The sequence below is a fragment of the Lithobates pipiens genome, unplaced genomic scaffold (assembly GCF_037356315.1).
Source record: "Lithobates pipiens isolate NorthernLeopardFrog02 unplaced genomic scaffold, aLitPip1_a1.2 Scaffold_24, whole genome shotgun sequence".
NCBI lineage: Eukaryota > Metazoa > Chordata > Amphibia > Anura > Ranidae > Lithobates > Lithobates pipiens.
Genome location: NW_027507786.1, coordinates 5,267,358 through 5,282,117, shown reverse-complemented (window position 1 = coordinate 5,282,117; position 14,760 = coordinate 5,267,358). Strand labels below are relative to the sequence as shown.

The window sequence follows — 14,760 nt, the reverse complement described above, 5'->3', positions numbered from 1 at the left end:
TAGGCCTTCTGCTTCCTCCAGCCTGCAGGGGGAGATAGACAGCTGGCAGACGTTCCATTCTCTCTCCCCTTATCACTTGTCACTTATCACATGACTGGAGAGAGGAATGAGAAGCTGCCTTCAAAACTGAGTACACGTGGGAGGGGGAGGAAAGGGAGGACACTCTGATGTAAGGGGAAGTGCTGATGGAGACACTCAAAATAAAGTGGGCCAGTCATTATGAAGTCCAGGGCCAAATTTTTGTCCCAGTCCAGCCCTGCAGATGACCATCATATGCCAGATGACCATAGTCAGATGACATATGCATAAGTGACCTTCACTGATGTTCATTCATGGCCAGCTTAACTCAAACTCATAGAGGCACCCAACCTCACCAGAGCTAAACAGTCCAACAGATTGGAAACACTGGCTTCTACACTTTGCCCCTCATCAATGTTCTTTGTAGTACCATATTCATTGAATAGGCCTGTTTGTGACCCAGCATCAGGGTTACTTTCAGCTGGATTTTCTTATGTCTCCTTAATTTCTTTTTTTTTTTTTTGGGGTAAAGAAAAAAAATAATCTTTTAGTTATGAAAACAGCTAACAAACTGTAAAATGTTGCATCTGCCAATGTTCTTAACCAAAGGCCATCAACCACCTAGGCTTCCTTAACCTCCATTTCCCATTAAAGAACTGTTTTGCAGTAAAGGACAATTGGAGAAGAAAAATCTGTTTGGCAACTAGTGCTCAACTTGACAATTCTATATTTGCAGAAAAAAAAGCGCAAAGTCCTTAATTCAATGGAAATGTAAAATTATTATTATATTATTTCTTCTGCACAAAAAGCTTTGCTGGCTTACACCACATGGGCTTTGAAGTAAATTCAAGACCAAGGATCCTTTTTGTTAATGAAAATATATTTTAATGGAATAGTAATGTTCCCATTTTAGCAAATATTCCAACAATTCTATCCTTCAGAAGGTCTTGAGGTATAATTATCCAATGACCTGCTAGTACAGTGACAGTATGGTGCAGCTTGTATTTCAAATGAAAGTTACTTAACTAAATACCAGGAACGTGAGTGACCTCTGTATTAATGACATGCAATGACATAGTGCTCACGTTTATCATTAATGCATCTATCTGCTTACAGGGGATTATATTATTAGACTTGTCCTGCAGTAGCCATAGCGTAATACATCAGCACTGAAGTCCTGCGTAACTCTGAGGTCAAATCATTAACCTCTGCTTTTCCTGGACTGTAATAATGTATGGAACACTAACCCTAATGGGGTAAAAGTGGAACAATGGGCAAAGTCAAAAATGATTTACTAAAACCTGGAGCACTCAGAATCTTGTGCAGCTGTGCATGGTAGCCAATCAGCTTCTAACTTCAGCTTGTTCAATTAAGCTTTGACAAAAAACCTGGAAGCCGATTAGTTTCTATGCAAAGCTGCACCAGATTTTGCACTCTCCAGTTTTAGTAAATAACTCCCACACTGTATTATACAGCCTGTCAGCAGCATGACAGTCTTTGTTTTTCTGAGTTCCCTGTAACAATTTTATCACCTGCTGATCCTGTCAATACATTTTTTATTCAATTTTATTTACCGGACCAAGCTGTCCAGAAAATATGGCAGTTAGAAGGTTGAGATGGTCAGTTTTTATTCATTTAATTAAAGAAAAAAAGAAAAGTTCTTGTAACTACTTAAATAAGTTAGCTGGGTTTCAGTTTAAATTTTTTAGTTATTTAAAATCCATCTAAATCTACTAGTCCATCTAACACTACGCTCTCTACTGGTTGATAATGCTGCTGTCCAAGGGTGACAATGCAACTCCTCCATAGATACAGTGGAGGAGTGAGTGCAGCCACCCTAAAGCCTTGTACACACGATCGGAGAATCCGTCGGAATGTGTCCTATCGGACCATGTTGTCGGATAATCCGACTGTGTGTGGTATGCATCGGACTGATTCCGTCGGAATCTCCGTCGGACCCAAATTTCCAACTTGTTGGAAATATTTCCCGACCAACTGGTTCGATCGGACATACTCCGATCATGTGTAGAGAATTTTGATCGGACCAAGTGCCACGCATGCTCAGATCAAATTCCTACATCAAAGCTATTGGCTACTAGCCTGAATGTAGTCCCATCGTAACGAAATTACGTCATCACGTTCTGAAAGATCCGATTTTTCGACAACTTAGTCCGACCGTGTGTATGCAACAGTTTCAGACAAGATCAGACGGACAAAATCCGTCGGAGAAAATCCGACGGATTTGGTTGGCAAAATGTCCGACCATGTGTACAGGAGCTAAGACAGGAGGTGCGTTACTGGCCTGATCACCAGGTAAAAGTAAAGGAAAAAGCCTACAAAAAAATAAAACAAATGCAGCCATCACATCTAGGGATTCGTAAGATGCAATATAGAATTTTTTTGTATGGGGGTTTATACTGTATATGTATACATCATATGTCCCTGGAGGCTGTAGGACCAGGAGCGCTTACACAAGCTCACACATGTACAGTTGAGTGCCAGCTGTGGTTCCTCCCATGTCCAAGATTGGATGGCTGGGGTTCCACCGTGGTAAGAAGAACCATTGCAGGAAGACAGTTCTGAACTTCTAATTACCCGAGTTCCTCTTCAACGTTCATTTACAAACTACGCGACCACCTAAGATTGCCCACAGGGTGACAACACTGCTACAATTTAACTTCAAAACAAACTACGTTGTCACCCTGATCGACATGGGAGGACTGCCCAGTCATTGCTAGTGATAGGCTACATTGTATATGTTATTTTAAATTTTGCCCATAGATTCACTTCAGGCCTCATGCACAGTGCAGCTCAAAAACACATAATTTATAGGCGCTTGACTTTTTTTTCTTTGCCTCTAAATGCCCCTCTATATCGGCCTATGTGTCCATAGCATTTACTGCAGTTTAGAGGCAGGAGCGTTTAGGGGCAGAAAAAATAAATTTCACTTGTGCGTTCAAGAGAGGCCTGGTTTGACAAAAAAAATGCCAAGCATGCCTAAAAAGCATGTAAATTTGTCTAAACACACCTACATGCTAGGCATGTTTAGCACTTGAGTGTTTTTACATTTTAATGGCCAGAATAAATTAATATTCTGGCCAATGAAATGAATTAATGCCCAAGCGCTTGATGCGTCTAAACGCATTTGAAAAAACCTGGCTTAGGTGCATTTTTGGAGCTCCTTTTTTCCTGCCACGAGAAAAGCTTTAAGAAGAGTCCTTTTTTTCTCTCTTATGTAAATTTCTATAAATTTCTAGGATGAAAAAAATAAATAATAATAATATATTTATATATATATATATATATATATATATATATATATATATAAATCACACTGGATACAATGTATACCTCAAAGCTCTTGGGGAACAAGATAGATAATGGGTTCTTCTGATACTTACACTGGCCTGGCCTACAATTTAGAATTCTCCTAAAATATGAAGTAATGTTTTTGCAACAAAGTAAACTAACACAATTGTTGGAGGCAATCATTTTCTTAAAGCGGGGATCCACTGCCTCCGACGTTTTTTTTTTTTTTGTGACATTTAAAAATAAATTAGTGTGAACATTTTTTACTTACATGTTCCGTTTTTTAAAGTTTTCCCATAGATTTTTTATCAAGCAAAGAACGCTTTTTAAAAAAGATATCAATAGTTGTCATCTTGCCTGTGGGCATGTGAGGCCCACAGGCATTCTCTTCCAGGATTCTGTGACGTGCATCTCCCAGAATGCAACGCCCATTCTATCGTAGATCTTGCGCATGTGCAATAATGTTTGTATAGGAGCGCCGTCAACAGCTTTGGCTCTAAATCGCGCGATAACTCGCGCCAGACCGCCGCACAGACTCCTGGGAACAAGAAAAAAGGATCCCAGGAGACAGTGCGGCACAAAGGAAGTGTCAACCTAGCGGCAGCAACACCGCCCATATCCGCAGCAACCCCGCCCATATCCGCAATCCCCTGAACACGGAAATGGCCAGTAACTCAAGGATAAAAAAGGTACAAGAAAATTAAATGTCCTCATTATATATAACAGAGAAAAATAATATGCGGGAGCTATTTTTTATAAATCGGGTGGAGCTCCGCTTTAAAGACAATCAAAACTGATGACTTAAACATATGCTTGTTTATAGACAGTATGCAATGATAGACACCAACTTTCATTTGTAGGAAACAGCTGGAAAAATATAAAAGTTTTAGATCCTTGCAAACTAAATTAGGCTTGTTAGGTCTTTGTGAGCTGACAGCTGCAATTCTTAGAAACCATTAGCAGTACAGTAATAGGAACAGCAAAGGTAGCAACCACTACTCTATAGTCTTGAAGAGGTCCATTTCTGTTCCTGATTCAAGATTATAAAGCTCTTTTCTTCACAATCCACCAGAAGTAGCATTATTTTGACATATATATATATATATATATATATATATATATATATATATATATATAATGCTTTCCTTCTTATTGTATGAATGTTTTACATATACAAGTACTTTTAAAAACCAATGTCTTCATTCAGGGCCCAAAGAAGTTCAGTTACCCTCCTGAAGGATTAAAAGAGGATAGCCATCATTACCTAAAGTGCTCCTTCAACTTGTTCCTGTTCCTCATACATGTACTGTATATTGATTATTCAAGAATAAATATTATTTAAAGGGATATATGATATTGCCAAGTCCTGTGGAGTCTTTCTACCCCTGGCTTTCTGTATTTTCAGAAAAAGCCAAATGTTACATCTAGCCTCTAGTCTCAGCTAGTCCTAAATTGTTTATAAAAAATAAATCTCTGGACAAAACTGTAACATTCAAGTACTAGTATAGAATTTCATTGATAAATAATATTCTGAAACAAACACGTAGTTAAAAATCAAGAATGGTCATCATCATTGGTGGTTCCGATTTTGGAGAGTTATAGCCTCTGTATGTCTGCATTCCATCAGACGCCAAGCTGCTTGTTCATCTTGTTCAGGGCATCACTGACAATGTCCAATTCATGACGTAAGTCACTCACCACATTGGTGATGCTTCTGGTGTCTTTTAGCACCTGCACACTTTGGGTGTATGGGTTGTACTTCAATCCAAAGGGGCGCTTAATTGTCTTTGCAAACTCCCTAGAAAAAAAATAAATGAATATAATGATACTATAATAATACAGGAAACAAACATTTTACTATGTTTTAAAATGTTATGCTATGTCAAAAACAGCTATTTGGGCCTGTTGCTGCACCCATTACAGTCCCTTGACTATTTTTTTTAATTCCCATCTTATATTTTCTGTTTCCCTATATCTTACCCTAATCAAGTGTCCATAAAATTCTTGAGTAAATTCAAGAATGTATATGTTTTGCTGCAATACCTTTTTGCACCTCAACCACAGCTAGGGTCACAAATTTGTATTCCAAACTGTCCTACAAGACTGCTTCGATAACAGAATTCTTATCGGACAGGAGCTTGTGTTTGAGACCGCACTGGACTGACTGGATAGTAGGTCACTGGTCCTGAGTGGGTATTCGTGTGGGCAAAAGGAAGACATGTCTTCCTGTGGATAGTGCCTAGCGATAGATGGTGGCGATGGGTCCTCTTGGGGATTGGGCTACTGCCCTTTCTGTGTGACCTGAAGGTTGTTTTAGGATGTAGACTTGGATAAAAAGAAAGGAGCGCCCGGTGTCCAGAGAAATGTGAAATATTGTTAATGGACCTTTCATAAAGATTTGCAACATGTACATCAAGCCAATGCGTTTCTGGGGAATAGACTCCCCCTGCTTCAGGGCTCTTGCTGTGGACTATTTGGTGGGAAAGATTTCCATAAGTGGTTATGTTGAATCAAGGTTTCTGAATGGCAGGATGCTGGCTTTCTTTGTATTAGACAGGGGCGGATTGCAGCTGGAAAGACCTAGCCATGAAGTTAGAGAAAGTGTACATATAGTGGTGGCTGCTCTAAGGCAAGACATTTACTTTTCAACATTCAACATTAAGGCTGGCAAATAGATTTTAGAGTTTAGGTAGGTTTAGATTTACATTTTGGGATTGGATGAAGGTAAACTGTTTGATTTCATTAGTAGCTTTTCTTAGTGCCCCGCTCTGATTTAGCTTCATTCTGTTACCGGAGTCTGGTTTTCTCTGATTTCAAGACAAAACCCCACCATGTGTCACTCAAACGTCCAAGAGGGCTGCTCCAGTGACCCATAAGAGAACTCTCCTTGTATCAATGAAATATCAGTTGGAAGAGCTTAACCATGACATCAAGAAAAGTCAGGAACTGTTATCAAAATGAAATTAAATCTGAGAGGTACACAGATGAAACTTTCTTGTGTAATACAAGTAATTCAAATACATTAATTACACAAAATTAAAAACAGATGTTTATACTCTAAACTTCCTGTATTTGAGAATTTAATGTACTTTCTGTGCATACTTATTGTTAGGAAGGTGAAAATCTACCCAGCACTGAAAAAACATGAGCAGCCACTAGAGGGCGCACCAATTCCAATTTTTTACAGCTATAGGCAATTGTTTAAAAAATATAAACCCAGTACAATGAACTGTGAAATAACAAGGAGTCAGGTTTACTTTATAGGTCTGCTTTAAGGGTTAAATATGAAAAGAATGGTTATTAATAGCTTTAGCTTTGCCTAGAAAAATTTCATCAGACATCAATGCATAATAAAAAAAACTTTGATGGTCTAAAAATAGGAATAGAACTGTATGATTTTTTTTTTCAATATACTGTATATATATATATATATATATATATATATATATATATATATATATATATATATATATATATATGAGATATTTACCTCATTTTTTCTTTGGCTTCCTCAAAACTCTCAGAGTAAAAGTAGACATCCTGGAAGGTGGTGATAATACATTCTTGGTTGCAGGTCACCATGGGATCAAAAGGCTTCACTTTGGCATTACCGGAGAGAGAGTGCTGGAACAAAAGAAGGGAACATGTAACCTAAGCAGTAACACTTACAGCTACCACAGGTACTAACACAATATCCAATGTACTCTTAGCCCTACCATTGTAGGTTTTATTAACGAGAAGGAAGAAAAACAGTATGTTTACAATAGCAAAGCAATCTAGATTTTAGAATGATTAAAAATGATACATGACGTGCATTATGGCCACTAGATGGCGTATTCATAAGAAAATAAATGTTAATTTTCTATGATTGTCAGCTCCATCTTGTGGCCATAATACAGTATTTTTCCCCAATCCACTTGATTCTTTATGAATAAAGGACATCTGACCAGGAAAGAAAATAGACTAATAACATTTGAATTTGCCGGCATTCACACAGATTAAATGTACCTGCAGCTTTTCAGGACAAATAGCTTTGCAGTTTTTTTCTAAACACATCGCCAAGTGTGTCCAAAGCAATAAGACACGTCTGTGATTTCCGAACAGAAAGCACAGCATACCTTATTAATGCTTATCAAATTACACAGCATAAAAGCATTTAACTTTAATAAAATTAAAAAAAAGAGAGAGAGAGAGAGACAGTAAAAATGTAACATTTAAAGCACAGTCATGAATTATTCTTAGAAACATATCCATCACATTTAGATTCCTTAGATTTGGAAACATCCAGCTAAACCAATAACATTTCCCCTTTTTTTTTCTAAAAAGTAGAAGAACATGCATAGTAACCAATCAGCTTCCAGGTTTTATAGTCAAAATGTAACTGAACAAACTAACGTTAGCAGCTGATTGGTTTCTATGCACAGCTGCACCAGTTTTTGCACTCTTCAGTTTTAGTAAATCAACCCAATGTATATAGGGGAGCAAGATAGCGAATGGGTACTTCTGATAATTACACTGCCCTGCCCTACAGGTTAGCATTTTTCTAAAATATTAAGTGATAGTTTCTATGCACAGCTGAACCAGATTCTGTTTGCACCAGTTTTAGTAAATCTCCCCCTGTATGCTAGTATCATTAGATCATAATTTTATTCAGAAAAAGGCCACTTACACATCACACCGACATCAGACATCACACCGACATCAGACATCACACCGATGCTGACATCACTCTGACATCACACTGATATCAGACACCGACACTGACGCCATCATCAGACATCACACTGACACTTTCATCAGACATCACACTGACATCACACTGACGCTTTCATCAGACATCATACTGACATCAGACATCACACTGACATCACACTGACGCTATCATCAGACATCACACTGACATCACACTGACGCTTTCATCAGACATCATACTGACATCAGACATCACACAGACATCACACTGACACTATCATCGGACATCACACTGATGTTATCATCGGACATCACACTGACATCAGACATCACACTGACATCAGACATCATACTGACGCTATCATCGGACATCACACTGACATCGGACATCACACTGACATCACACTGACGCTATCATCAGACATCACACTGACATCAGACATCACACTGACATCAGACATCACACTGACGCTATCATCAGACATCACACTGACATCACACTGACGCTTTCATCAGACATCATACTGACATCAGACATCACACAGACATCACACTGACACTATCATCGGACATCACACTGATGTTATCATCGGACATCACACTGATGTTATCATCGGACATCACACTGACATCAGACATCACACTGACATCAGACATCATACTGACGCTATCATCGGACATCACACTGACATCGGACATCACACTGACATCACACTGACGCTATCATCAGACATCACACTGACATCAGACATCACACTGACACTATCATCAGACATCACACTGACATCAGACATCACACTGACGCTATCATCAGACATCACACTGACGCTATCATCAGACATCACACTGACGCTATCATCAGACATCACACTGACATCAGACATCATACTGAGGCTATCATCAGACATCACACTGACATCAGACATCACACTGACACTATCATCAGACATCACACTGACATCAGACATCACACTGACGCTATCATCAGACATCACACTGACATCAGACATCACACTGAGGCTATCAGACATCACACTGACATCAGACATCACACTGACGCTATCATCACACATCACACTGACGCTATCATCACACATCACACTGACGCTATCATCACACATCACACTGACATCAGACATCACACTGACATCAGACATCACACTGACGCTATCATCAGACATCACAATGACATCAGAGATTACACTGACATCAGAGATCTCACTGACATCAGAGACATCACTGACACTTACTTTGAGTTCACTGATGGAGGAGAGAAGACCGGCTCCGTATACCTTCAGTTTTCCTTCTTGTTTGCAAAGACCGAACTCCACAGTGAAGAAGTAGCACTGTATGAAAACAGATACTTACAGGTAAGTGAAATGATATAATACACGGTCCATACTACGGACTAATGGGGGCTAGTATACACAGAGTGGTATGACCTTCTTTAGTTCTACATGAAGCCCTGGAGCAAAAATGTAATGAATAAGCTAGCCAGGGTTCACTCATAACTGAAGTAGCAATTTTGGGTGGGCGGGTTCTTTAAAGAAAACATCATGTACGTACCGTAGCCAGTTTCTGAACAGCTTCATCAGATGCCCCCAAAGATGCCAGTCCGATCTCCTGGGAAAACTGTGCAAAGCTGGGTTCAGCCAGGAGGGGGATGTGTCCGAGGAGCTCATGGCAGGTGTCACTGGAAGGACATAGAAGACTTTATTGTAAAGATCTACATTACTACAAATGTTAAAGACGTCTGATGTCTGAATAAAAGCCTGTCCCATGCCAGAATTCTGCTGGGAAGGACCCTTGCTCTCAGTGTGGAAGCAGTGGCCTCTCCACGGAGGTCCAACACACCCACTGCTGAGTCATAGCTAGAGCTCTCCAATCAGCAGGGAGCATAATCTATGCTGATAGCAGAGTTATAGCTCCACTAGCAACTGTTATCTGCAGCACAAGGAAGACGCAAAATGGGATCAGGTGCCCTATAAAGCTGCACATGCACTTAGCATTTCAAGAATGAGAGCAAAATCGCACAATTTCACATGCTTTAAAAAAAGCGTAAAAAGCGTGTAATTGTTAATGGTACACCCAAATGCAGTTAAGAAAAAAAGAAGCTTGTTTTTCAGACAAAACATGTGATGCCCAGCTCTCAAAAAGGTGCTTGATCTATTTTGTCGTGTTTGTTAAGTGTAGGGCCACCCATCCAAATGAATGGGCTTCCCTAGGCCCACACCTCCCAACTTTTTGAGATGGGATTGAGGGACACCTATCAGCAAAAGTAAGCAAGCATAGAACACACCCCTGGCCACGCCCCCTTAAAGGAGAATTGTACAAAAAAACAAGATTGGTTAAAGTGGTTGTATGGTAAATTTTTTAACTTTTACCTACAGGAAAGCCTATAATAAGGCTTACCTGTAGGTAAAAAAAATATCTCCTAAACCTGTACGGTTTAGGAGATATTCCCCTCGGTATGTGCCGCTGACTGCAGCGGCGCATGCGCACAAGGGGGTTCTCGCCGTGAAAATCCGGCAGCGCTCGTCCGGCCGGACTGAAATCTCCCACGCGCATGCGCGGGAGTGATGATATCGCGGCTCCGGCCACTCACAGCGCCGGAGCCGCGATACCCGGAAGAGACGCCGAGGGAGCATGTCAGCTCCCTCGGCGTGGATCGGGCCAGATGTCGGGGTCTCGTTCTAAGGTCAGTATTTCATAATGAGCTAGTATGCGGTGCATACTAGCTCATTATGCCTTTTGCTTTGCAGGTTTAAAAAAATAAAATAAGAATTTGCGGGTTTGCTACCGCTTTAAACCCACAAAATGCTTCCTTCATATTGGCTTTTGGAATTTACAAATGCAACATATTAGAAATCAGATGAAAGGTTTAGAGCTGGGAAACACTTTTTGATAAAAAGTGCATTTCATATGCAAGTATATAGATCAGACCAAAATGAGGGACAAATGAGGAGGAAAGAGGGACAGAGGGACATTGCTTCAAATCAGGGACAGTCCCTCCAAATCAGGGACAGTTGGGAGCTATGTAGGCCTGTGGAGCAAAAATGCTAAATTTTTTTGCGTTCTTTCTTGAAACGCTAATTGTGAATGCAGCCTAAATCTTACTGGTCACCACACATCTCTAACCACATGCTACTGGCAGAGTTCAGGCAGAAGTCAGAGGGGCTGAAAGAATGTAAAACAAACTGAACATAATAGCGTCACGCAGCTTGTTGGGAGTACTCACGGTTCAGGAGTGTAGAGCGGGTCAGAGCTGTGTCTGACGTATTGCGTGCAGTGAAATACCCGGAACGCCAAACCAGCCAGGAAATCCCTTGGAGACAAGTACCCGGCCACGGGGCGGATGATGAAGCCTGTGCGCTCTGGGGAAAAAAAATGGTATAAGGTGGCCATTAATAAAGAACAACATCCATGTTTCTATTTTATCTGCAAAATGATATAATTGAAGAATATTACTAACACCCAGCTTAGATAGTCGGGAAGGGTTTGAAACTCTGTATGTTTTTTTTTTTTTTGTACATGTCCCCATGGGAAGATTTTCCCCCACTTCCTGTCTAGGTGACAACATGTGAGTCAGAATTTGACAGGGTGACTCTTGGACAGGAAGTGGGGACACAGGCAGCAATAAAATCTATGGAGAGTTTCTAACTCTTATGCCTTGTACACACGGTCGGACATTCCGACCACAAAATTCGTCGGATTTTTTTCCGACGGATTTTGTCCTAAACTGGTGTTGCATACACACGGTCGGGCAAAATTATCGTTCGGAACGCGATGACGTTCGTTTGTTACGACGGGACTACGTTGAGGCTAGTAGCCAATAGCTTTGGTCTCGTAATTTGATCTGAGCATGCGTGGTACTTTGTCCGATCGGAATTCTCTACAAACGATCGGAAAAAGTCAGATCAGATTTTTTTTGTCTGAAAATTTGAGATCCTGCTCTCAAATTTTTTCCGTCTGAATTTCCGATGGAAAAAGAGCCCACACGCGATCGGATTTTCCAACAATATAATCTGATCGGACCTTTTCCGTCGGAATTTCCGACGGTGTGTACAGGGCATTATTCTGTTCCATAAAAAAATTAAAAATAAACGACAAAAACATTTTTTTTGGACGGTCCAGTGACCACTCAGAATGCTGGCTTCCCCATCATTTTCTGTCCTGGTGGCAACTGGCAAACAGAGAAGGGGACCGTCACACGTCGGACCCCTTCCACACTCCATCCAAAAACAAAAACAAAAATATTTTGTCTGGAGGTACAATTTAATGATACTCACATCAGCCAATCAGAAACGTTCATTTGTATCATTTATTTTATTTTTATTTTTTTTACAAGTTAAGTTGTAGTCCATTCTTTTATCAAAGATTAAAGCTGAACCCTGGGCACAAAAACACTCATTAAAATATATTCCTCAATAACCACAAAAGATATAAATTCACTTGGTGTTCACCAAAAGCCTTGGCAAAGTCAGATATTATCTTGTATAAGTAACAGTGACATCACGACTGTGCTGTATATAGCCTGTGCAGAGAGTAGAGCTATGGAAGGGGGCCCAGCAGGCTCCACCCACTTTGGGCTGCCTGCAGAAAACTACAGGAGGAGACAGAGACAAGACCAGTCACCCTGCACAAGTGAGCCGTCTTTATGACAGGAAGTTCCTGCTCCAGGAAAAGTTTCACTCTGGATTACTGCCCAAATCTGGAACAAATTTGCAAAGTACACCAAGTGGTCTATTTTTTTTTTAAATATGTGTTGCATGAATTTCAGTAGCATTTGTGCACACTGAATAAAATTTCCCTGTAATTTTTCCAATAGATTCATTCCTGTATCATCAGCTCCATCTAGTGGTAAATATGTGGTATTTTCTCATTAAGGTATTTCAGAAAACTAAAACTGCATTTTGGCCACTAGATGGAGCTGATGATACAAGAATTCATCTATTGGAAAAAAAATAATAATACAGGGAGCGAATGCTTCTGACATTTGTGCAAGTTTCAAGGAAGAATACAGATGACTCTTGTAGACAACATTTTCTTATCCCGGAATTCAGCCTAAAACACAGGGTATATAACAAGTCATGCAACCAATAATTTCTCTCTCTGCAAAAAGAGTATCGGGTCTAATTCTACATTGATATGCACCTCTATGCCCATGAGCAGGGCTGCTGTTAGAAACCACAGGGCCCCATACAGCCAACCTTAGTGCCCTCCTCCCCCAAAATAAACATAGTTTACTATGCTTCAGTTATGAATGAACACACTGAGTGATTGTTACCAATCACTCTGTGTGTTCATTCAGGAAAGGAAGAACCTGGTAAATATGATATATTTATTGGCCTCTTTCCCCACTCTCCATGCTGAAGGATCATATTGTGTGCTTGCAGCTGCCGTGGTAAGGAGAGGAGGGAAGCCAACAGCACTGCAGAGGGTACACGGGGGGGGGGGGGGGGGCCTGGGCAGCATGGGGAAACGTATGGTGCACAGGGAGGGTGATTGGTGCAACAGGGGGAGGGGGGGGCAGTTATGGAACTGATCCCCTGTTTGGATCTCTCGGCAGCAGGTGAAAGCCAGCAGGAGGGAAAGGAAAAGAAGCTGGATTTTAGGGATCAGTTCCAGTAATTGCACCCCCCCCCCCCCCCTGCGCTGATCACCCTTCCTACCCTCATTCAATTTACCCTGCTGCCTGGGCATCCCTGCTGGCCCAGGCCCCAAACAAAAGGACCGGTGATACTCCCTTATCCATGGCCCTGCTCATGGGCAATACCCCCTTATCCATGGCCCTGCTCATGGGCGATACCCCCTTATCCATGGCCCTGCTCATGGGCGATACCCCCTTATCCATGGCCCTGCTATAGTTGCCACCTCATCCCTTTAAACCCGAAGACATATTAATTACACAGCTTCTGTGGCTGATTAAGGTGGTAATTAAACTCACTTAGTGCCTTATCTGAATTTAATTAGCCTCAGAACCTGTGTAATTTATATGTGTTCGGGTTTAAAGGGATGAGGTGGCAACTCTAGGCCCTGCTCATGGGCAATACCCCCTTATCCATGGCCCTGCTCATGGGCGATACCCCCTTATCCATGGCCCTGCTCATGGGCGATACCCCCTTATCCATGGCCCTGCTCATGGGAGATACCCCCTTATCCATGGCCCTGCTCATGAGCAATAGACCATTGCACCCGTAGGAAGGGGCAGAAAAACATCAACCTTCACCAATCAAAACCCATACCTCCCATCTTTCTGAGATGGGAACGAGGGATATCTATTAGCAAAAGTATGCAGACATAGGACACGCCCCCTTAAAGGAGAATTGTACAAAAAAAATTATAGGTTTAACCCACAAGTGTTTTTTTTTTTACCTCTACTACTTTATATTGGCTTTTGTTTTCTTTGAAGTTTTGTATGAACCCCAATATCACCCGTTGCCTGTATGCCTTCTGTGGCCCTTTCTTACCTTTCAGGAAGTGGGAGACGTCTTCCAGTTGCGGTATGTTGTCCTCGCGGTAGCCGCAGTGTTTGTTCAGCAGGGGGAGGTTCTTGAGGTACTCCCGGCAGGCGTGCGTTGGGTACAGCTTATTGAGCTCCCGGAAGACGGTGCCCCAAGTCTTCACCTCCTCTTCTGTAAACTCAATGCAAGGAATGGGGGCCCCACTATAAAATGAAAAAAGATTTATTTCACCGGGGTCGTCAGTATTTGCCCATTAGGTACCTAGGCTCTGGTTTCT

At 41.1% G+C, this 14,760-nt stretch overlaps 1 protein-coding gene across 2 annotated transcripts in view; it reads right to left on the bottom strand.

Annotated features, from left to right (window-relative positions):
* Window positions 1–3,353: 3,353 nt before the first annotated feature.
* TPH1 (tryptophan hydroxylase 1) overlaps window positions 3,354–14,760 on the bottom strand; it is a 35,385-nt gene continuing 23,978 nt past the window's right edge. For both annotated transcript variants that reach the window (XM_077453541.1, XM_077453542.1), the window contains exons 6-11: window positions 14,490–14,686; window positions 11,258–11,393; window positions 9,586–9,712; window positions 9,270–9,365; window positions 6,818–6,951; window positions 3,354–5,125 (exon numbers count right to left, since the gene is read on the bottom strand). In XM_077453541.1, the coding sequence (XP_077309667.1) occupies window positions 4,951–5,125; window positions 6,818–6,951; window positions 9,270–9,365; window positions 9,586–9,712; window positions 11,258–11,393; window positions 14,490–14,686 (865 nt within the window). In that variant the 3' untranslated portion in view covers window positions 3,354–4,950. The remainder of the gene's footprint in view (window positions 5,126–6,817; window positions 6,952–9,269; window positions 9,366–9,585; window positions 9,713–11,257; window positions 11,394–14,489; window positions 14,687–14,760) is intronic.